At 39.3% G+C, this 24,513-nt stretch overlaps 1 protein-coding gene across 3 annotated transcripts in view; it reads left to right on the top strand.

Moving 5' to 3' along the window:
- TMX3 (thioredoxin related transmembrane protein 3) overlaps window positions 1–23,802 on the top strand; it is a 37,519-nt gene extending 13,717 nt beyond the window's left edge. For 2 of the 3 annotated variants that reach the window (XM_006913731.3, XM_025048092.1), the window contains 12 exons: window positions 447–492; window positions 1,808–1,888; window positions 4,326–4,425; window positions 5,088–5,165; window positions 9,161–9,227; window positions 10,184–10,282; window positions 13,021–13,078; window positions 13,244–13,297; window positions 14,047–14,103; window positions 17,376–17,505; window positions 18,788–18,856; window positions 20,319–23,802. In XM_006913731.3, the coding sequence (XP_006913793.1) occupies window positions 447–492; window positions 1,808–1,888; window positions 4,326–4,425; window positions 5,088–5,165; window positions 9,161–9,227; window positions 10,184–10,282; window positions 13,021–13,078; window positions 13,244–13,297; window positions 14,047–14,103; window positions 17,376–17,505; window positions 18,788–18,856; window positions 20,319–20,579 (1,100 nt within the window). In that variant the 3' untranslated portion in view covers window positions 20,580–23,802. The remainder of the gene's footprint in view (window positions 1–446; window positions 493–1,807; window positions 1,889–4,325; window positions 4,426–5,087; window positions 5,166–9,160; window positions 9,228–10,183; window positions 10,283–13,020; window positions 13,079–13,243; window positions 13,298–14,046; window positions 14,104–17,375; window positions 17,506–18,787; window positions 18,857–20,318) is intronic. The other variant, XM_025048093.1, reaches the window with a different exon arrangement.
- Window positions 23,803–24,513: the final 711 nt, after the last annotated feature.

Raw genomic sequence — 24,513 nt, 5'->3', positions numbered from 1 at the left:
AATGTAACGCCGTTCTTTAAAGTCTCAGAAGACATTAAAGGAGGAAACGACTTTTTTTTTTAAGAAATATTTGTCCTGGAAATGAATTCAAATGAGAAATGAGACTTTATTTATATATGTGTGTATGTATACCTTTTTTTTTTTTAACAAGAATGTCTTTTTAAAATTAGTACTTTAGAGATAAAATTCTAACTATTCTTTTGACATTTTTTTATGTTGTCATACATAGTATTTTGTGCAGCCCATAGGTTAGATTGTTAAGTGATTATTTTGTATGAGAATGTTATGTTCGTTTGTTAGCGTTTATTCTTTTTAGACTTAAAAACAACATATCTCTGAGTTTGTGTAAATATGTTGATATATTTTTTAAATAAAAGGCTCATTTATTACTCAGTTTCTCAATTTTTTAAAAAAATTTAGAATTATTTATTCTTTTTCTTATCAAGGCATTGCTTCAGAGTTTGGAGTTCGAGGTTATCCAACAATTAAGCTGTAAGTTGAGTGTCGTATGTTTATATGTGTATTTTTATTAGTTCACTCTACTTACGTTTAATCACATTAGTTTCTAGTAGCTTCCTTGGAGGATTGAAGATTTGAGTTCAGCAGTTCTTTCTAGGTGCACTATGTGGTCAGAGGAAAAGGGGCTGCATCTTTATGCTTTTCTTTGTATTTAAGTACATGTGTTGTTTATGGCTGATTCACTACATGTATTTTGAGTGCTGTGTGACGGGCACTGTGCAGAGCAAGGTATGAAAGGTCTTTTATTCTTGAGTTCGAGACTATATTCTGCTTTGTCATGTGAATCTTGTCTCCTAACAAAGTTTACTTTTCTATAATTGTAATAAACATTTCATCAGAGAGGAAAGAAACAGAGAATCAAATTTATGGATGTTAACTCTGATTTGTACGTGTCGAGCAAGTCTAATATATAGCGCATAAGCTGGAAGAAATGGTGTGATAATTCTAAAGGGCTTAGTTTATTTTGTAATCGTGATTTTACTGAATTTTCTTAGGAGCTTCATCCATATCCTTATTTTGGTAATGTAAGGAGTTGAATCATTTTCAAATTAATTTTTATAATGTTTTTATTTTAATATTTTAAGATCTCAAATTTCCAAATTTGAGTGATTTAAATTTTTTGTTTAATGGGTTTTGTGTTGACTTTCCCCCACTTTTTAAAAATATTTGCTAAACCTCTTCTATTTTCTTGTGTTAAGTAAATTATCCTTTCCATTCTTTCTGTTTAATTATAAACGTTCTATTGTGCTTTCACAATTTTTTTTTTAAATCCCAGTTGGACACATAATTCATTGGCAGGCTTTTGGAAAATACCTAATTTTCTAGAGTAGGTGTTCTTATGCATTGTTTTACTCTAAGCTTGGAGCATCTGTCAAGTTGCTAAGATGTCGTATTGTTTAAAATTTGTTTTACCTCTACCAAAATATTTTCAATTTCCTGTCCTTTTACTTACCTTTTAAAAAAAGAAGAGGCGAGAATTATAATGTTTTGACAGGCTCTTGACCATGAATGTGTAGGTTATTTATTAATTAGAAGGCATAGATGCATGTAGCTATCAAATACAGAGTAAAATATTTTCATGTAATTTTAATAAAATACAGCCTTTTTCTTTATATTTTAAGTCGTCTGTCTTCTGAAGCCAGCTGGCTACATTTCATGTAGTTATGATACTTCTAAAACACCTCTGCATTGACTATCTTACATACTGTAATTTTTATAATAAAGCGATCAACATTAAATATTAAAACAGTTGAAATAATTCAAGCTTTTTTCCTTTTTTCTCTTTAAGATTAAAGGGCGACTTGGCATATAATTATAGAGGACCACGAACTAAAGATGATATTATTGAGTTTGCTCACAGAGTATCTGGGTAAGTTTTACTAGGAAAGACCTTTACTGTATGATATTAATATTTAAAAATTAAATGTACTTTAGTAGAATGTTATTCAACACACATATTTTTAGGGACTTAACCTAAATAAAATTTGTCTTTATGAGAAAAGATAAGATTACATAGCATATATAAAGAGATCCTTTAAAAAAAAAAAAAAAACAAGGATTTTTGATTTGTATTATAGACTTCTTAACCTCACATTTAAATTCATTTAGTGTATAGAAGAATTTTCCCTATTTTTAATAATACATTTTCAAAATTCGGTTACTTCTAACAACCTTGTGAATCTTAATTTTTCTTTTATCATTTCGATTTTGTACTCCCTGGTTTAGATTGTTACCTAATTTCATCAGAGTTTAAGAGAAACCCCACAGTATTAAAAGCCCAATAGACTTGGGCTTTTAATCCCTAGCCTGTGTACTGGAAAATGCTTTTTAGATGCAGCTAAAATACTTCCCCTGATCTGTCACCCTCTGCTTTATGCCTTCTGTGAGGTATTATTGCACATTTTGCTTAGGATGTGACATAATTAGAACCCAGAGATCTATTTGAGTTACAGATCTCTGAAGTTTTACTGATAAGGAAACAGATTCTTCTATAAGCATGTCCTGTGTATTTGAATGCAGTGATTTTGTTTTTTTAATCTACCTCTTGCTCGGTTATAAAGAACATTGGTGTTTATAATTATGGAAATGATTATGTGCATCTTTTTGAAGAGAACATTCACATAGATAGGTTAACTTATATTGACTTTGAAGGTAAAAGGGGTCAGATATGTGGTGACAGAAAGAAATCTAACTACGTGAGGTGAACACAATGTAAATATATATATGCCTTACTGTTAATACATACAGCTGAAACTTATCAGTTGCATTAACCAGTGTCACCATAAAATAAATAAAAAAATTTTTAAAAGCAGAAAAAAGGAAAGTATAGGCACTTTCTTATGAATTTGACAGGATATATTCCGTGATACCTTTAAATAGCTTTAATATAAATTGAAATATGGAGTTCTTGGGTGGCATGATACCAGTTGGTTTGAATTATTTGAGAAAAGACACAGTTAGGAATGAGCTTTATATATTAAAATTTGCAAAGCTTGTTAATATAATTTTCACTGTATTTTCTCATTGTATACTACATTTTCTCTATTCTGTGAATTAATAAATTTTGAGATACCTTTAAATTATATGAGAGGATTGCTAGAAGGATGTACTTTATTCCCCCATAATTTAGGTTAGCCTTTATGTTTTGGCAATTTTTAATGAGGTCTAGTTTAAGGTTAGGAAGGGTTTCCCCCGACGTAACTAGGGGTGACTCGATTACAAACGGAATTTCAAGAGTCCATTCTGAAGTTGCATCACTTACCAGTTAATTACCAAAGTAAAAATAAGAACTGGAATAGAGTGATGCAACACATCTAAAGAGTTGTGCATTTTGAAAATATGTTTGCCCTTGAAAAATATCTTTTGTTCTTTTTGCAAAATTGGTGGAGTAAGAATTTCATACGCTACATTTTTTAAAAGACTTTCTTCTTTTAGTTTTTTTAATAGTATTTTGTAAGTGATATATTTTGTAACAACCTTTGACGTTAATTCATTTCTGAGTCTGTTTGGCTTTGAAATATGCTTATATAATAAAATCTTTGTATTGTTATTATCAGTTTCTAATGTACTATTTCGACTACCATTTTTTATTTTTCCTGAAAGGAAAACATACTTATGAAACATTTCAGATTTTAACCTCTATTGGGTATTTTAAAACTACGAATCATTTAAATGGGGATAGAGTAAGACATAAATATTCTTGACATAGTATTATACACTCCTGGGATAGTATTTCACAGTGTGTTTGTGTGAATGATCTTTTGAAAGGAAGAAAAAAATAATTCTCATGTGGATTATTTTGTTTTTGCTGAAGAGTCTAAACAGATGTTTTCGCCTATCAAAATATTGGCTAAGATGATAGTACTCTCTAAAGGGATGTATTTGAAATTTAGTCTTTAAACAGAGATTAAATTGTATTTTTGTTATATGGATGTAATAGTGGCCATGGCCCACAGTTTGATAAGATTTATGTGAATTGGGTGATACATTTAAAATGCAGTTAATAAAACATTTAAACTTTATGACCTTGGACACGATAGGCTGACACATGAATAAGAGTAAATAAATTGTGCACCGTCTTTAGGTCAAATGCAAGTTTGTTTTCGGTTTGTGTTGCTTTTTCTCTTTTTTTTGATTTGGTTTGGTTTGAATTGTGATAAGCTTAACACAAAGCTTATCACCGTATCAATTGGACATGTGCCGTTCAGCAGTGTTAAGTGCATTCACACAGTCACGTGTGCATGTGTGGCAGTTCAGCAGTGTTAAGTGCATTCGCGCAGTCACGTGTGCGTGTGGTTTCCCATCAGGGCCCTGATCCGGCCGCTGCCCAGCGCGCAGATGTTCGAGCACGTGCGGAAAAGACACCGTGTATTTTTCGTTTACGTAGGTGGGGAGTCACCTTTGAAGGTATCAACGATTTTATTTTTTAATCCAAAAACATAGGCGTATTGTAATTTAATGTTCTGCATAGTCACAGCCTCACTAAAGACTCAGAATTGCTTCACTCTTATCGGAGATAATTTAGTTCAATCTAATTTGGAAATTTTTATAATAAAAATACTTTCTCAGATATAGTGTTTGCCTTTATGAAATAGAGTGAATAAAAAGTAGGTAGATGGTGCCTGCTTTTGTATTTCTTCTATTATTGATCTGGTCGTTTAAATTTTATATTGCTTTTTTGCATTGTGAGTCTTTGAGACCACAAAATGCATTTGAATGTAAAATTTTTAAGGGAAAAGATCATTGTCTTAAATTATTGTACAAATATGTATGTGTGTATACACACATCTTCCTTTAATCAAATTAAAATACACTGAGCTTATGCTATATTTAACAAACTATTTAGAGAGGTGTGAAAGCACTTGGTTACAGTGGTCTTTTGCTTTAGAAGTAGTTTATTGCATTTGCTTAAATTTCATCTTTTCACATAAAAGGACTTAAGGTAGAAAATTGTAATGAAACTGCTTAGTGATGATACCACTTGCACTGAATGTTTAATGAATGTTTAATGAGGAATGAATTTGGATCTTAATATTTAAAAATCACCTTTTTTGTTTGCATTTTCACAGGAGAAATACATAGATGCTGCTTCCGAATTAATTGTATATACATACTTCTTTTCTGCCTCAGAAGAAGTGGTTCCTGAGGTAATATTTAAAATTGAATTTTAATGACAATTTCATTTTTCTAATTATTACTTGATTTTATCGGATTTATTGTCACTGTGACATGTGTGGAAACAGTAAACGTAATAACTCTGAGGGCCCTAGGTTGCTTATTATTAATAAGCAAACGTCACCAGGTTGATAGCATTAGGGCTTCTTATTATTACAGTCATGCTTTTTTTCTCTTTAAAATAATAACAGTAGTGAATGGTGATACCTCATGCCCTCAGTTGGTTTGTAAGTAGTGGATTTGCTTATATACATATATTTATATAAATTAAATAGCGACTTCCTATCCCCTAGTCATGTGCCACACACTATATTAAGTCCTGGATGGGCGACAGGTGAGACAGTCAGGATTCTGATGGGATGGAGCCGACGTTCTCACAGGTGGAGGGAGCGGACTGAATTTAGTGTTACGGGTGAGGTCTTCTGTTAGGTCTTCAGAGTGAGATAGTAATCCTCAGTAAACAAGTCTATAAACATATCATAACTGCTATGAAAAAACATAAAGGAGTACTGCGTTAGTAGGGACATTTACAGTTGAGGTGGCTGCTCTGGATTCGTTGGTCAAGAAATGTCCATCTGAGAAGATAATGCCTGAACTGGGACTTCTGTGACATGCAGGAGCCTGCAGAGCTCTGTGGCCAGAGCAAACCAGAATCAGGGAAGTGATACTGCCGTGCATGCCCAAGCCGAGAGCGCGCCTGGCATATCTGAAGAGCAGAGCGGCAGGCCAGTGTGGCCGTGATGCAGTGAGAGGGGAAGTCGGAGGCGGGCAGAGGCCCTGGAGGCCATGGCCGGCGCGCGTGAGCCGGTGAAGCTGGTGAAGGACTGGGTGTTGAGTTTATTTTAAGGACATTGGTCTGGACGAAGTGCAGAATGAATTGGATCGGCATTTAAGTAGGTCTGGAGACATGAGTTGAACTCTTGAAGTAACACAGGAAGTTTGGGCTTGGAGGCTAGTAAGAGAACTGGAGAGAAGTGAAAGAATCGTCATGTTTTTGCAGATGGCGTTGGCTGAGCTTGCTGAGCTGGAGGGAGAGGGACCAATGAAGGACGTTCATAGGGTTTTGATTTGAACCACTAGGGAGATGGTGTTTTCGTGAGCTGTGGGATGTGGCAGAAGGAACACGTAGGGTAATAGGAACGTGATCAAGAGTTTGGAATTGTGCGTTTTGATTTGATTCGGTGTATTAGACATCTAGGTCCAAGGATCATAGACGCAGCTGTGTATAGGGTTCTAGAGTTAAGGCTCTATAAACAGATTTCTTAAATGTGGGATGTAAAGTTTTAAAGAAGAGGATCCAGGACCTAAAGGTGGCAAAAGAAAATGAGAAGAAATAGCCAATAAGTAGAAAAACAAGATGAGCGGCAAGCCAAGATTTAAAACAAAAGCGTGTAAAGCGGGCGTGCCCAGTGAGCGAGCTCCTTACAGCGTGATCCTGTGAGGATAAGAAGGTAGCCAAAGAGAAGCAGTTTCATTCACAGTAAGGGGGACACGTGCCTCCTCGCTGGTGTCATTTAAGAGAATGTGGGTAAGAAATCGGAAGCCACAGGTATAGGCTTCTCTTCAGAAAAGTTTCACTGAGCAGGTGACCTGAGAAATTTGGCAGTAGCTGAGGGGAAACGTGGAATAAATCAAGGGAGCTTTTTTTTTAATCAGTATAAGTTATAAAAAATCAAAACAATTTTTTTCACAAAAGTATGTCATATGACACTTTTTTGTTTAATTTTGTTACTGTTTATTTTTTATTAAATTTATTGGGGTGACTGGTTAGTAAAATTACATAGGTTTCAAGTGTACAATTCTGTAATACTGAGGCAAATGCAATCAAAACCCCGATGAGAAACCACATCACACCTGTTAAGTATTTTGTTTTAAGACAATTACAGTTACCTGGAGTATGTGTTTAATGCTTCCCGTAAAATTTACGTAGATGTTTATCTTATAAATATGTATTTTGAAATGATTTTCCACTCCTTGGGGAACTGCCACCAGTTTCCGGTCAGCTTAAACTCATTCAGGTTTGCCTGGTTTGGTCTAAGAAGTTATTTTGCCATATTTTTTGTGTATGCATTCGTTCTTGACAGGGAGGGAAGGTATGCTGGAAAATCAGCTATGCAGGCCATTGGAGTCTAAACAGATGCCTCAGAAGCTTATGAACCACCGTTTTGGAATGCCTTAGGGTATCTTAATGTGATATAAAGGCCTAGAATGGACCAGAACTAGAACTTTTAATACACTTTCATCTCCTAAGTGCAGTGGGGCCACACTGAGTTAGTGTTAGAAATGAGAATGAGTACTGGACGCTCATCTGTGAAGCTATTCAGGGCGTTTCACTTGGAGCGTTCCAGGCCCTGACTCCGTCTGACTCCATCTCTGTCCTCAGATGATGATGGGGTGTCTAAGATGTCTGTAACATCTGGGTGGGCACAAACGGCATCTGCTGCATGGGCGGGCTTCTTGGTTATCAAGCTGTTTTTATTTTTATTATTAGCCTTCTAACTAGTTTCTTTAGCATTCTTTAATCCTGCAAATATAAATATTTGTTATGTCTTTTCTAGTTCTGAGTGTGTGGTTGCAAAAGTTGGCTAGAGAGGGTGATCATTCTTTTTCAGAATAACATGAGGATTTTTACTCCCATAGAGAATTCTCAAATAAGGACAAAGCCCATGATTTTATGTTCTTCTCATACTTTGAATTTTAATGTGTGGTCATGCAAAGCTTCTTTAGCTCTCCAACTAGTACTTATACAAATCTCAATAAGTGTAATAAGGGTTTGATGAAAATATGAATTAAGACAATTTCTGACTTCAGGATACTTAAAGATGAGTGGAGGAGATTGTCGTGCAGATAGATAACTGTAATATAAGATAGTTTAGGGGGAAACAAGGAAAGAGGAGGGGAGATTCACAACACGTGGAGACAGATGGCTGCAAGGTTTCGGCTGTTTAGTAAGTCATGGTGTGGCCCACTCAGGTAGCTTCGAAAGAGAGAGATGCTTAATGTTAACAATACTTGGGAAGCACCTTTGTGGTTGAGTTGCTAAGATCGGGTGGTAGAGATGTGCGCATTGATAAGCCTCACGCAAAAGCTTTGCTCTGCCCTTAAGATAGTCATTCTCGTGGTGCCGTCCCGTTTTTTAGTAGTGATGTCACCAGATCCTTTTGTATTACCTGAGATATGCCTCCTCCCTTTGTAATCTGTCCAGGACTGCTGTTCGTTTTTATTTTATTGTTATTGTTGCTTTTTTTTATTAGTTATATACTGATTGATTTCTTTATTGTTACTTTCAGTATTACGTCATTCCGTGGCTTACCCAAATTGTATCTCTTCTGCTCCAATACTGATTTCCCTGCTATAATTTCACTATTTTGAAATAATTACAACACAGATCATTATTGTAAGAAGCTACCTTGGGAATAAATTCCTTATTAATTACAAGTTCCCATTTATAAAGCGGTTTACAGTATAAGCCTGCTCTCTCGTATGTCAGTAGATCTGACTCCCAACTCCCTGCTGAGGTGGGGCTCAGCGTCCCCGATTTTCAGAGGAGGACGCCGACTCCCCAGGTAGCACGGTGACTCATCACACAGCCCCGCAGTGGTGGGGAAGGGCTCCAGCCTGCCGCGCGGTCGTCCCTGAGGCGCCGCTCTTCTCCCACCCGGGGCCACTCGGCCTTCGCTTCCCGTGGGGCCCTCCGTTCCCGAGTTCTCCAGGGTTCCGCCACAGCAAGCGGCGCCGTGCCGGCGGATGGAAAAAGAGACAGCACACGCAGTCTGCGAAGGAACTTGAGACTGACTGCTCTTTGTAACTGTCTGTAACAATTTTGTCAGAGTGTGTGTGTGTGTGTGTGTGTGTGTGTGTGTGTGTGTGTGTGTGTTTCCGGTGTTACCGTGTAGTTGTTTTGAAAATATAGCTATCAATTGAAATTTTTTGAACGGTAAAGTTATTTACATGTCTGATTTTGCAGTACGTGACACTGAAAGAAATGCCTGCGGTGCTTGTTTTCAAAGACGGAACTTACTTTGTTTACGACGGTAAGTTCCCAAGTCGTAGCTCACATAAAACATTTTAAACTTAAAATGCTGTGCCTATTGTAGGACTTGGGTGTTGATGAAAGATTTAGTAAATGCGGCTGCTGCTTGCAGTTTCCATTACTTGAAAGACTGATGATGCGTTTTTCTTACCCTTCAACTTTAGTTTTTCCATTTAGTGTTCTTTCATTAAAGGTTTCATTTTTCTAGGTCAGGTTGTTTGCCTTTTTGAGAAGTAAAGGCGATGCAGTTTCTATATATTACTTTAAGACATCCAAATTTAGTTGTTAAAAAGACATGACAGCTCAGACACGCACACAGGTGAAGCAATAAAAGGTCTTCAGCAGTGGCGAGGCCTGTGGCTTCCTTCGCTCCGTCTCCCTGGCAGACGGGAGTAACCGTGCACCTGCCGCTCAGCGTGTCTCATCGAAGCAAACACTGGGTCTGTTTTTTAAATATTGTCGTTATGTTAAACAGACATCATAGTAAGGAGAATGCTGAAGTACTAAATCTCTACGTACATGCCCATCACCCAGCCTAGACACTTACCAAGATCTTAGCACATTTGCTTCAACAGGTTTTTCTTTGTTGAAGTGTTTAAAGCAAATCCCAGTGGCAGTCCATCACTGCGCGCTTCCTCGCACAGCTCTTTAAAAATGTGGACTTCTTTTTAGATAACCACATGCTGTTACAACATTTAACAAAAGTAACAAAATTCCTTGGCATTATCAGAAAGCTATTCCCACAGTTCCCAGACAGTGCCCTCAGGTGTCTCAGGGCAGTGTGACAAACTCGCAGTGAAGAATTGTTCTGTGAATTAATGTTTGTGCATCTGATCACTTAGATTCTTATAAGTGAAATTTATAATTTCAGATTATGATCACGCATCAGCCATGTTATATGGCATTATAAACATTTTACAGACATAATTACACTGTAACATCAACTTTGTTTTTAAGAGTATGAAGATGGTGATCTGTCATCTTGGATCAACAGAGAGAGGTTTCAGAACTATCTGACTGTGGATGGCTTCCTCTTGTATGAACTTGGAGACACCGGTAACAAACATATGTACAACTCTCTCCCTCACCCTACAGAATTTTTCCTTAATTGATCACTTAAATCAGATTCGGTAGAAAATGAATTTTAAGCGCTATTTTATAATTTCTTCTTTAGACCTGAATGCCAGTTTTGCCTTATGAGAATATAGATTAATATTACCAAAGAACATATCTTCATATGTAAATCAAAGATTAGCTAGGGATGGCTTAGTAGTAGAACTGAAAGCAACAGGAAAACGGAGCCTGGATAATAAGGAAATGAGAAAAATTAACTAACCAGGAAGCTGATTATAACCAGCTCAGGAGGCTGATTTTGTGATAGAAGCTGAATAGAACTCACAACCTTTAAAGCCTGCTTTTGCTTGTGAGGAAAATACGAGTATCAGATTTGCATGATTTCTTAAAGCTCCGTGATCGAAATTGACAGGCAAAGCAAATACAAATATAGATGCAAAAAAGAAAGCTGTACGAAGCTAACCGTATGGTCTCAAATACATGAAAACGATGAAAATTGTAAGAAGCTACCCCTGTAAGCTTTAGAAGGAAATGTTCCGTAAATTTATAGCAAAGTATGAATGGAAGTCACGGTCACTGCGGCATCTGTTTCCATTGACGACTTTGTGATGAGTGGGATGGAAGGGGAGTTTTAGATGGGAAGAACGGGGACTTTTACCGAAGGCTCAGCTGTTTTACTTGAGAAGTAACAGGCGTTAGCTTTCTCTTCCTGCTGTCCTGCTCTTGAAGCTGATTGAGAATACAAAGTAGAAACACGCTCATGGTCCTGCTGTTTCGTAAATCTTTCTTAGGATGGTGTTTGTTCTGGTCTGGAGCCTGCTTTTTAAAATTCTGTATCTGGTGGTGGTTCTGTCTTCGCTTGTCCCTCTGTGGGGGCAGACGTCAGCTCAGTGTTGCGCGTTGACATGGATACTGTCGAAGATTGTAGATTTACTTGCTAATTCTTTCAGGCCCATGTGAAGCGAAAAGGGGGAAAATGTAGGAATACAGTCATTTAGCTTTCAGTTATTGTAATCGCAGGAGACAGCCTGACCTCAAGGTAATTAAAATAGGCAGCTTGGGCCCGGTTTCTTCTCCCAGAGTAATTTGGAAAGAAGTTGGCTGTGGCAGTTAGTGTTCCTGTCGTGTGTCCACCATACCGCCCTTGCCAGGTATCATCTTCAGCCATCATTTCCCCTGGCCACCCATCATAAAGGCGCCACCACCAACTTCTGACCCTGGTGGCTTCAGATACTTCGTACCTTCCGAGAGGGTCTGGAGCCCGCAGCTTCTGACTCCTGCCTGAGTCTCCAGCCTCATTCTCTGTCACCCTTCCCCACCCTCTCCCTTCTGCAGCCGCACTGACCAGAGGCCATGTGCCTCGCGCCGGCGCACCTGCACACACCCTGTGTTCTTTCCCTGGACACGCGCAGTTAATTTACGTGCGCGCGTCAAACTCAGACCGAATGTTGCTTCCTTAGGAAAATCTTTTACGGACCCCTCAGAACTACTGTGGTTTGCTGCGTAGGACTCCTTTATAAAAACACCGTGTTTCTCCCCTTCGGAATCCTGACTGCTCAGCGCACATCTCTTTGTGATCGTCTCCCTGGCAGACCCGTGTCTGTGCTCATCGCCACGCCTGGAAACTAGCCCAGGGCTGGGCACACGCCTCGGCCTCAGGAATCGTGAAATTAATGCGTGAGAAGCTGCATGCTTGGCCTGTGGATGGATGCTCTTCATGATGTAGGCATTTTGGAAAAAACTCATGGAGCACTTGAGAATGAAAGAAGCACAGAAAAACCAAGCACTGAATAGTGAATGAAATAACATTTCAAGAGGAGAAGTCGTTATTGTGGAATAATGTTTTCAGTTGAGGGTTAAAGGAAGAGTCAAGATTGTGTAGAATTCAAGACACTCGTGAGCACTGTGGAATTAGGAAAGAAGCGTTAAGATGTGGGGATTATCTTGAAAGATTATTGATTTAATCCTAAATTTATATACCTGCTCTGAATCAGAAACTGTCCCAGTGTTGTTGAGCATGTCATGTCAGTCAGCTCCCTTATCAACTTGGCAGTAGGTTCTAGTTTAAACAAGTTGAAGTTTACGGAGGTGAAATCACACAGCTGTTAAAGACGGTGCTTCCCCAGTGTCCTCCCAGGCCTAGAACGGAACAGGCCCTGCTGGGTTAGTGTCTGGGTTTCCGACTCCAGTGCACTGGTTGTCATGTCAGGGTGCCTTCCTGGAGGATATCTGTCAGAGGTGGATGTGATGTGTGGTCTGCACGGGGATAGGTAAATCTTACGAGCTGGTTTTATTTTGTGTATTATTGCTGGCAGGTAGTGGCCCAGGGCACCAGAGGGAATAGCAGAGTCAAAGTCTTTCTCTTGTAGTAGACCATTCTTTAGAGCTACGATAATTAATAGTAAATTTCCTTATCAACTTATTCCTTATGGTTTTAGCTTTTGACAGACCACTTATTTTAATCATTTTGCATATTGTATGGAAAAATACAATTTGTGTATTTGAATTGTTAAGTATTTGCTATTTACATTTCGAGGATGGGAGGTCGGAAGGGATTAGCACTTGACGTTGACTTACTGATTTCACTCTACTGAGTATAACGTGTGGGATAATTAGAATTAAATTCTAGAAGTAATGTTTACTGATTCCTGATTCACAGCTATAATAATGAAAAAGTTTGTATAGTTAAGCTTATTTATATGTATCATTCTTAATTTCAGGAAAGCTCGTGGCTATTGCAGTTATTGATGAGAAAAATACATCAGTCGAGCATATCAGGTATAGTGCCTTCAAATACCACCTAATTCCAACTTTACGTGGTTTCAGATAAACTTCATATAGTATGTTTTCTTGCAGTGTTAGCTAAGGCAGCAGGTATTATTATCGAATAATTACAATTTTTAAGTGAAGAAATGAAATACTCATGTATTTGTTCTTCTGCAGATTAAAGTCAATTATTCAGGAAGTCGCTAGAGATCACAGAGATGAGTTCCACAGGTAGGTGCTTACATTCTGGATGTTCTTCAGTCTTGGTTTAGTTTTGTAGTATAGTAACCAAAAGTAATTGCATTTTATACTTTCAAAGATGGATCAAGAGGCTGAAGTGAATTATAGCATATTGCATTTCTGTATGAATTGTTTGGACTTGAAATTTGTTGAAGTATGTCCTACAAGTAGAAAAAGAACCCTTTATAATTTGTGTTACACCTGCTCCTTGATTTGGGGTGAGTTTGTGGTAAGAAAACATGCGCATGTGCTCATACATTTGAGATAAAGGTAGAGAAGCAATCACAAGTCAGATAGACAAATGATGATCGTTAACAGGAACTCAGCATAATGAATGTAAAAACAAGTGATTTTTTATAGTGTGCTAAATCACTGCTGCCATAAGAGACACTCAGTGTAAATTCCTTATATTATTTAATTATTCCCCTTTTATTCTCAGTCCCCTAATGGTGTATTGGTGATATATACTTATTTCCTGTTAGAGTAAGTGGGTAATTTTTCTTAAACATGTTTACTTGGAAAAGCTTATGTTGCCTTGCACTTTAATTATATGTAAACAAAGTAGAAATATCTCATAATTTAATTCCACCTGTGTGTATTTGTATCTCAAAAACCTGTAGCATTCACACTCTCCTACACGTTGCGATTCATGTTTACATGCTTATTACCAAGTTCACTCGTTTTTTTTGTATTTAATATGGCACTCTCTCTTTTTTGTTTGTTTGTTTGTTGTTGGTTAGGGATTTTCAGTTTGGACATATGGATGGGAATGACTATATAAATACCTTGCTAATGGAGTAAGTAAAGTGCTAAATGATTTTGCTTTTAATTCTATCAATTTTTAAATTTCTTTTTCTGAGACAGACAGAAGGAGTAATAGCTGAAAAAAGCAAATAAGTGGTGTATGTTGTTGCAAATATTCTTCCATTAAATATTTCACTTTAATTTTTAAATCTATATTTGAAACTCTTATATTGTTCTATGCTAAAATATTTGTCTCCCAATTCAGTGTTAATAATTTATAGTATTTCAAAAAGAAGAGATTCGAAATCTTATAAATTTTGTGGGTTTTGTTCAATACAAACCTTAAGTTCACTTTTAACGAACAAATGTAACTTAAGTGGAAAATTTAGCATTCAAGAATTAATAGCTATTCTAGAGAATTTATTTTAACAGGCTAAAATAACTTTATAAGAAAAATATGCAATTTAAATTTTCATTGATTATGTTTATGATGTAAAGATCCGATTTTTCGCTTCAGAAAGTTGATATTGGAAAACATTTGCCATACCTATACTGAATTAATAAATTTCAGATAAAAACCTATTCAGTGGACACTTAGTGAATATTTACTGTATTTTATACACTGTTTGCCATTGTTGATGCAAAAAATGAGTAAGTTAGGGTCCTTGTCTTCGTGTGCTTATAGTCCGCTGGGTAAGACAATGTGATTATCACAGAACTGTGGGAAAAGGTCTGTGTAGTAGGGAGTTCTGGACACAGACCCTCACCCCCACCCCAGTGCACACAGGTGGAGGGGCTCGGAGAACGCTTGCCGGAGGAGCAGTAACTAGGAGAAGCGCTGAAGTTTGAGAAGTTAGCTGATGGGAGACCGCAGAGAGGTTATTTCCGGCAGAGCATAAGAGCAGACAGACACTAGAGACAGTAGCAAACGGGGCTTGGAAGGGTGGTGGCGCTCAAAGCAGCCCCTGGGACAGATGGGGAAGCTCACTAGAGGCGGGCGCGCTCGTCCAGTGGTGTGGAGGCCCAGGTGAGTCGGCCGTGGTGTGCTGTTTCTCCTCTCCCTTAGCTCAGGAGCGTAGGTGGAGCAGGTGGCTTCATTCACGGGTGCAGCGTATGGGGTTAAATTAGAGTCTGCCATTTTCCAGGGAAGAACAGTGGGAAAATGAAAACCAAACTTAAAAACTCAAAGTGGCATTCATAATTTTCAATTAAAAAGCTGAAATTATAGTGTTATTTTTCTTCATTTATATTCAGTTTTTGTCTCTTTTATTCTAATTTGAGATTTGCCAGAGATATAAAGTACCAGAAATAAAATATGATGAAGAAATCGTGACAAAGAAAAATAAAACAAATGATTTCTACAGTCATTAAAAGTACTTGAAAAAAATTGGTCCTGAATTTTTAATACTCAAAACAATGTAGGAAACCATTGTTTAAACAGAGTGAGCAAGAGGTCAAAACAATTTTGGTCCAGTGACCAACTGCTCGACCCAGGATGATGTTCAGGATATCTAGAGATAGGTAGGCAAGGTGTTCCTTCATGAGTGTTCCTTCGTGTGTGAGTTGTGAGACAGTAGAAATTTTGAGCTGCAGTTGTCAGAAAACAGCAGTGATCTCCATTACCACCCCTTATAGTTTGGGGTGTTTCTGTTTTTGTTTTTTAATTCATATTGTGCTTTTTGTTTTTTTGAGAGAAGTGAGAAGGCATATGGTGGTCACATAACAATAATTGAAAGTTTTTATTGAGCTCTTACCCTGCAACCAACACTGGACTAAGTGGTCATTGTATGTTTTCTAACTTGTACAGTAACTCAGCAAAGTGTAAGTGCCATTATTATCTACATTTTATGAAAACGAGGAAATTCATATTTCTTAGAAGAAACTCAAGGAAATTAAATGATATGTCAGAAGGCACCCAACCAATAAGTGAGATCCAGTCCTCAAATCTCTTGCTCCAGAAGCACTTAACTGCTGTGACATGAATGGTGACAGATAAAGTCGTGTAATTTAGTAAAGATTGATGCCTAAAATATTTTTAACTTAGGACGGATACATGATATATAAAATAAGTACATTGCAGTATTGATTATATTTTTTATTTTTTCTCAAAATAGGGTACTGTCAGGCCTTTGGTCTATTAAATTATTTTGTATTGGGATTTTGTGAGTATAATTAAAAGGGTAGAGTGAGATAATGCTATTTTCTATCGTTATTCAAACCGAATGATTTCAAAATGAATAGTTTCTAGTTCAACTGTATTTAATTTTTTCATGAGATGTGTTTTTATAGGAAGGCCAGGTTCTAATCCATTCTATAAAAATGGATTTTTTTTTTTTTTGCTGCACATGCATTATAACTAAACCGCAGTCATTTATTCTCCCTCCCTTGGCTGGGTGTGGCCGACCATGGCTGGGCCAGTTAGGCTCAGGTCTACACCATGTCTTTAATGTCCTTGACCCTGGTGGGCCGTTTTTCCTGGGAATATTCTTCTCATGGAGCCACCAAATGCCAGAAGGTGAGCCCCGCCGCCCCAGCAGGTTTCAGGCCTCTGCTCCGCCCCTTCTGTCGTCTTCCACTTGACCAAGTCACACAGCCGTGCCTTTGGTGGTGCTGCAGAAACCGATCTTGGAAAGAAAAATAATTTCAGTGCAACGACCCGCATGGGTACTAGTGCAGTTTTCTGTCTGCGAACTGCAGTGGAGTCTAGTGGCTCACGGAGGGGTGATGGCCTGTGTGTGGGACATGGGGGGTGCTGACAGTTTGGAACGGTATGTGTGGGACACATGTTATGTCCAAGGTGCTGAGCTGAATATTTAATCATTTGGTTTTTATAAAAAGATAGGTGCCCCGCCCCCCACACACAGCTTTTATTCATCTGTAAATGAAAAACACTAAGCTTAAAAAACTAAATTATGCAAAAGCCCCAGTTCTGAAAACAAGCAGCACAGCTCTAGAGAATATGCCCTTCCCACTCGCCACCGGAGCGCCCTCAGAGGTGGGATGTGTGTGTTGGACAGTGATGTGTGGCAGGAAGTAATACTGCCCTGAAATTGACACTTCGTATGTAATCATTTTTACCCTTAAGTTTAATTGTGAATGCTCAGTTGTCTGATATTGTATGTTAGAATGTTTTTCATATCACAGTTTAGCTATTTTTTACATAGATGCAAAAACTGAAGTTTATGTAGGCAAAAGGAAGCAAAGCCATCAATATAGCTCCCGCCTTTTGTAATTATAATTACTTAGATATACTATAAACAGTTATCAGAATAGTTGTCATCTCTGTTTGATGTGTGTTTTGATTTCTCTGGTTTTCTGTTCTCAGCGAATTGAAAATCCCCACTGTTGTTGTGCTGAACACTTCGAACCAACAGTACTTTTTACTGGACAGACAGGTTCAGAGTGCTGAGGACCTGGTCCAGTTCATTCGTAGCATTTTGGACGGCACAGTAGAAGTAAGTCGTTCGTGTCCTTTTCAGAAGGATGGAGGAAAGGATTTCCTTTCCTTCTGATTCTGAAAGGGAGAGTTGGCCATCCCTGGGGGGAGGGGACAGTCACATCCTGCAGACAAGGTTCTTTGGTGGCAGAGGCCGCTCGTGGGGTGGACTGCCCCTTACAGGACTGCCCCTTACCTGGAGGGCCTTTTGGGGTGTCACGGTGATCGCAAGGCGCTGCTGCCTTGGAGTCAGGTGTGGGATGTGTACTGTGCAGAGCTGTCCGGATGGCAAACTTCCTGGCTCGTACAAGCTTCCCGGGTTCAAGAGTACGACTGGCTTCAGTTACTCAGATTGGTTTCCTAAGAAAACCTGTGAGTAGGACCACAGCTCCTAAAGAAATAGGAAATACGTTGAGAATCAGAGCCCCAGAGGAAAGATCCAAATCCTGTGAAATGTTTCTCGGACATGAGAAGCAGATGGTCTTAACTGTCTTTTTTTCTATAGTTCTTACTGCAGCATTTTTCAGACAGTGGGTTGTGACCTATAGTAGCGGGTCATGAAATGACTTCAGCAGGCTGTGACCAGTGTGCACCTCAGCTCAATAGACTAGACTAAAATAGGGAATATGAACTTTGTGCTTTCATGAAGTTTAGTTTGTGAGAATTTTGTTTCAGCTTTACACGAACTTTACATGGCAGTTGGCTTACAGAGTAACAAGCATCTCTGCTTTGGAAACACTTAATCACGTAGTAGAATTTTGTGTTTGTGGAAAACACCTGGATGAGCGGGCCCCGTTTGTTGTAAGGTGTTGGAACCCCGCTCAGACTGTGTGACGACGAGAGGTCTCGCTGGCTCACACGGCTCGGGAATCCGAGCACCGGGTCAGACTCGGGGGCTGCACGCCAGGAACGTGGCTGGTCCCATCAGGAACCTGCTCTCAGCGCTTCCCTTGCTCAGCGTCAGCCTCAGGGGACTCTCCCTACACAATAGCAAAGGTGTTTCACGACCTCAGATCAACTCAGGACGGGGCGGGCCTCGTGGACTCGGCCGGGTCACCACAGCCGAGCTGCTTGGATCGTGAGTGGAAGGGTGTGTTCTCGGGGGAGAATCAGAGCGTCCACACGGGCAGCCGAGAGGCAGGTGGCACGGAAAACACCGGAAAGGTTTACCACATGGCCCTCGCAGGTGCTTTGTGTAGTCTGTGCATGACCCTGACCCGCCGTGGTAAGGTTATGGAACAGGAAAATGGAGTGGTGGTGCTTCAGTGACGATTCAATTAACTTCTCCTGTTACATTTAAGGCCCAAGGAGGTGACAGCATTTTGCAGAGATTGAAAAGAATAGTGTTTGATGCCAAGGCTACTGTTGTGGTAAGTTGTCACAGTTTGTTTAATGTCATTGAGAACTGAGAATATTTAGATACATAGTTCCTTTATGTCCAGCTAAGGTGAAATCTGGAATTTCAAAGGATTGGGTAAAAATACATCCTTTTAATTGGCAACGTAAGATTACTAGTCTATTTACATTAAGAAATTGTCTTCATCAGGTGAAAATAGTTTCTCTGTTCTTCCCCTGATGGTTGGTGATTAACTGGAATTCAGAGCCAGCTAACTTGATGGCATGACCTAAAGCGTTTCAGAGTCTCTTCCCTCCTGCCCTGTTCAGCCCTTGGGTCTGCACCCTTCCTGCTTCGAACTCTCAGAAACCTTTATCAGCCTGGCCTTGACTGTCAACCACTGTGACAGCAGAGGCACCCTAAATTTGAGCCTCACACTTAGTTCTGGTTACCTACTGGGATCTAGCCCATTGGTATTTTCATTCATTCTGGCCAAAAGCAGTCATCAGATTAGAGCTGGCGAGAAATAAATTAACAGTATTTGGCTTATTCCATGTGTCCTTCAGTTTATTAGTGACCTGCCTTTATTTCTCTGTTGTCACCAACGTGGACTGGCCCTTAGCATATGTCCGGCCGCTCCTCTGGCTGCTGCTTGCTGTCCTCACTTCCTCTTGCCCTGTTTCCAGCCCACTCTGTACCCGCAACAGAATTTACATTAGTAAAATGATCGGGTTTGCTCACTTTCTGTCCCTTTTCCTGCGATGCACATCAGAATACTCTTCATCCGGGGATTGTCCTTGGTGTCTGGGCGCTGTGCCAGCCCCCCCGGGCCTTCTGGGTAGTGCCGACCCCGCAGCATGGCCGGCCTCGTGCTCACTCTCACCCAGACTTCTGCCTGAAAACACCTTCATGTGTGAAACTGGCTTCTGCTGTCCCAACCCACAGTGACCTTGCCCTCCTCTGAATTTGTCTCTGTAGTTCACAGAGTCAGAGTCACAGCCCGTAGACTGCATCAGAGTCGAAAAACCTATTCAGCGAAATTGCTTTTACTTTGGGGGAGCTGAGGAGACAGTATATAAATTATTAATGAAAATTATTAAGTCACTGTCGCTTTTCTACTAACCAGATGAGTAAAAGAAATGTCACGTGTAGAGAATGCGTGCGCACCTTCTCAGCAAGCAGAGCCCCGTTGTCCACGGAGCAGCTCGGGAGCTGCTGGGCACATGGCTCCGACTGCCTCTTAGAGACCTTTGTGGGAAGTGTGAGAAAAATAAGCGCTTTAGAAAAGGTCCTAGAGTATTCGGTGCCTTTTTCCGCTGCCAGTAAGTTGTTAGACACACGCACACGTAAAATCTGCCTTACAGTTCCTTTACCGTGGTCACTGCAGAAGCTGACATTGCTCCATTAGAACTAGAAGCACGTTGGGCAGCGAGAGGAAGAATGGTGTCGTTCTTAGTCCATCTGAGGGACACTGAGTCGTAATGCTCTTTCCACAGTCTATCTTCAAGAGCTCTCCAATCATGGGCTGCTTTCTCTTTGGCCTGCCACTGGGTGTCATCAGTGTCATGTGCTACGGCATCTACGCCGCCGACACAGACGGAGGTTACATAGAAGAGCGATACGAAGTGTCCAAAAGTGAAACTGAAAGCCTGGACCTGGTGGACGAGAGCGGAGGGCAGCAGGAGCCCGGAGGTGGAGACGGCCGGGGGCCTGCCGTGCAGGAGCCCAAAGACGCCTCGGAGAAGAAGAGAGACTGAGCTTTCACCAGCGTCAGGTTCCATAGCCTGTCAGATTAGTCAAGAGTCTATTCATTGAATTCAGACACTTAATCATGATCTTTACAGAAGAGAATGTGTTATTTGTATTTTGCTGTTACCAACTGCATGGATTAAAGTGGTCCCTTGCGTAAATGGGCAGATGTTTGGAGCAGAGAGAGGAAAGGTTTGTCTAAAGCAAACAAAACACACTCCATCACGGTTTGTTTATCTTGTAGATGCTGTTACAGCAGATCAGTTCGATTTGCATGTTTCTCTGTCTCATATTCTGTGGCAGAATTAAGATTCTCGGGCAGAATATTTCAAATTGGTCAGTCAGGTAGAAGAATCGTATTTGATAGAGAAAAATAATACCTCTACTTCCATCCATTCTCCTCTGATATTTTGGATAAGATTTATATGGACAAAATTATGTCTTTAAAATTTAGGCACTTTAGGGAGAACCAACAACTTTTTCCATGGGTCAAGTTAAGATTATGAGGTTAAGAATAATTTGATTTTATATAGCGTAGTGATTTTATTTTGTTGTTATTTTTAAAAGAAGAAATGTTACTTTTTAACTTAATACTTGGTTGCGTTATAAAATGTTCACATTGGCCTATAGAGTGGCAAAAAAATAGACTTACGTTTCATCTTTGCAACGTAAACTGGATTTCCTTGGAGCAGTGATTTCAAGCCATGCCCTGGGACACTCCTCAGGTGTCACTGCAGGAACCGGAGGCACTGTCACCCACCCCTGCCCTGCTCTAGCCAGGCAGCCTACCTTCCTTCTGTTTTCTATTTTGGAGTTTCTTCTAAAAATTTCCTTTGGTAAAAGGCTCTTGCTGCTTTTTAAAGAGTAATATATTTTTATGTTTATGGCATGGTAACTTATCTAATATGTGCTTGTATGTATGTACACACACACATCCATATGAACGTATAAAATGTATCGACATGCATCTGTTATGTAACATCATGGGCCTGTTCATGATGAGTAATGAGTGACATCATCATTCTGTCCACAAGATTCATGTCCAGTGACTGCAGAGGTCAGCCAGTTACCTTCTTCATCCTCAGTTCTGTCACCTGTCCTCTCATCCTCTCTCCATAATGAATCACATACGAATTCGTTCTTGAGTAATGTATAGAAATTGGTATTTTTTAAAATATCAGTTTGGTATGTTTATTTTAGATGAGTTTATTTTCGAGGCCTTTGTTTTAGCTACGTTTTGAATTTTTATTAGGTAACTATTATTTGGGTGATTATTCATTGAGCAATTGAGTTATTTAATATAAAGGATTTTATTAAACATTTGAAATGTTTATAATCACTTTAAAACTCTGTAGTTCATGGTCCCGATTCTGAAGCTGTTTAGGGCTCTGGCCCCCAAGGGCAGCCTTGGTTATCTCTGATGCCACGTTGATCGCAGCTAAACCGAAACCCTGGATCTTAAGAACTAAGGGGTTGGCAATTGTTTTCTTGTGTCGTGTACTTTATTGGTGTATAATAATGTCACGCCATTATTACCTTTAATAATGAAACACATACGCAGTCACCTATGCAGGGAATTTCAGGAAATGCTAGAATGAAATGTTCTTAAGTGGAAATTGGAGACACAGGCTATTCATTTACCAAGTGTATTCCTTCCCAAAGAGACGTGAGGGATTCTTCTGGAAGGTACACATTAATGTGCCCAGCGGTCAAGCCTGTTTCACAGCAGTGAAAAGCTCAGGTAAATACAGATGCTTCACTCGAGTCTCGGTGTAGGGAGGAAATTAAGGCTTAGCCACGGACAGTGACAGGAGGAAGTTGTAGAAAATGTCATTGCTTTTTTCCTTCATGTTTACCACATGTTTATCCTATGTCATCTGTTTGTTTTTGTCTTAAGCATCGCCTATAAATGTACAACCTCAATAGGGGAAAGTAAAAAAAAGTAGAACTCAGTATGTGTCAACAAACAAAAGTCCAGCAGTCTTTGTCTAATGAGATTTTTTAGGCTAATGCCTTAGTCTGTTACCTTTTTCACAACTCAGTGCTGCTGCCCCATATTGTTTGTTTTCACAATATATCAGGAAACAGAGTGTAGGTGGTTTATAAGTGAATAATTTGATTTCTTTTTTTTTGTATTAAAAGTTTGCTTTTTACTTACATCTTCTTTAGAATCTTGTCAGACTCCTCACAGGACAAATTTTAGTATATGTGCTGCCGAAGCGAGCACTCACAAAACATTTAAAAATGTTTGTTTGCTGGTATGTTATTCCCTTCAGTGTGATATCTGAGCTTACTAGGAATGCTATTTTCATTTCCAGAAAAAAAAAAATCAAAATAAAAGATTTCTTAACAAATCTGGTAGAACAGATAGCATCCTAATTGATGGATGAATCTTACCATGATGACCTATCACTAGAGGGAATGTCCTTCAGTCTTGGAGTTTTTTGCCTTCTCTATTAGTCGCAATAAGTTTCTATTTCTGACTTCTAAAATTCACAATCCTAGATGCTCACTGTTGCTGAACCTGGTGCTCAGACAGTGGTCAAAGAACTCACAGAGAAAGGGCGTGTTTTTAATCAAGCCGAGCACCCATTGCAGCTTGCAGCCCTTTCTGTTTGTTTCATTGTGTATATTAATATTTCTCTAGCAACTGCCTTCTGGAACTTGTTTGAGGTGGATCAGACCTGGAATTTTCATCTTCTTCTGCATACACAGCGCTTCTTGGTATCTGACTGAGAGGTGACATTAAGAGCCAGCTTTCCAGAGGTCAAAGGAAGGGTCTGTCTGCGTAGTTCACCAGTTAGCTTTAGCTATGTTGTTTTTAGTGGATTTTTGTTGTTTCTTGTGTGTGGTTTCAGGGGCTTCTTTGGGGAGGGGCTCGGGTTGTACAAAAAGTAATTTAAATATTTTTGTCATCGCTTCAGTGTGACGTGGCGATAGGACAGAGAAAACTCAGCTCCTGTCATGATGCAGAAGTTGTTCAAATAAGCCAGTTTGGGGTGGTAAGACTATCAACTGGTGGGCTTAGGTTTGCCATTTTATTTTTATAAATATCTATTTTTTCTGAACGTGTCTGAGTCCAGGAGTGGGCAAAAAAATAATTTTCTACTGTGGACTGCCTATAAAGGTTTTTTGAAAGTCTGTATTACTAGTTGAATCCTGATGTCCGGCCTTAAGGCACCAATTGTAAACCTTTGTTTTTCTAAAATAAATTAATTGAAAAACCTGTAATCATTTATTTGTACTATTTATCTTTTGGTTTTTTGCGACACGAATAATTCCTTATACAAGCAAAGAGCACAACTAAGACTGATCTCTCACAAAGTATTACTGCTTTTATTAAATCATAAGTTATTTGAACTATCAAAACAATTTTAGAGTTTACACGGACTTGAGAAACAACGTTTTCTAATCTAATCCCCTTACATACGAAGAACCTGAGATTCGTAGGTCTGATGTATTTTGTATTTGTAAAACTTGATTATTTTTAAATATTACAGAGTTTTGAGTCCTTGTTCAGCTGCTAAATTGTGATCTTGGACACAGCATGGCCACCCCTCACTTCCCCTGTCCCATCGTAAAATGGGACTCTAAAGCCTCTAGATTTTCATTTTTAAAAATAGCATGCGATGGGGAGAGTATATTAAGAAAAAAGAAAACTTTGCATAAATGTCGATGCTTTAATTCGCGTTTCATATTTTGCACTGTGGGCATATCACTTCGCGAGAATTGCTCTGGCACAGGAATCACAGCCCAGAAGCCGGCCCCCTACAGCTCACGGACGTGTGCAGACCAGCTAGGTCGAATGGGCCTCCTGCGGCAAAGTGACAAAGCGCGTCTAGCCGCGTCTGAGTCGTGGGAGCATGATGGAGGCCTCGGGCCCTGCATCGCATTGCACGTGTGCAGGCCCCGGGGTCTCACTGCCTGGACCCTGGTCCTCAC

This window comes from Pteropus alecto, unplaced genomic scaffold, assembly GCF_000325575.1.
Source record: "Pteropus alecto unplaced genomic scaffold, ASM32557v1 scaffold14, whole genome shotgun sequence".
Taxonomy (NCBI): Eukaryota; Metazoa; Chordata; class Mammalia; order Chiroptera; family Pteropodidae; genus Pteropus; species Pteropus alecto.
The sequence above is the reverse complement of the archived record's forward strand: the minus strand, read 5'-3'. Positions and strand labels throughout refer to the sequence as shown.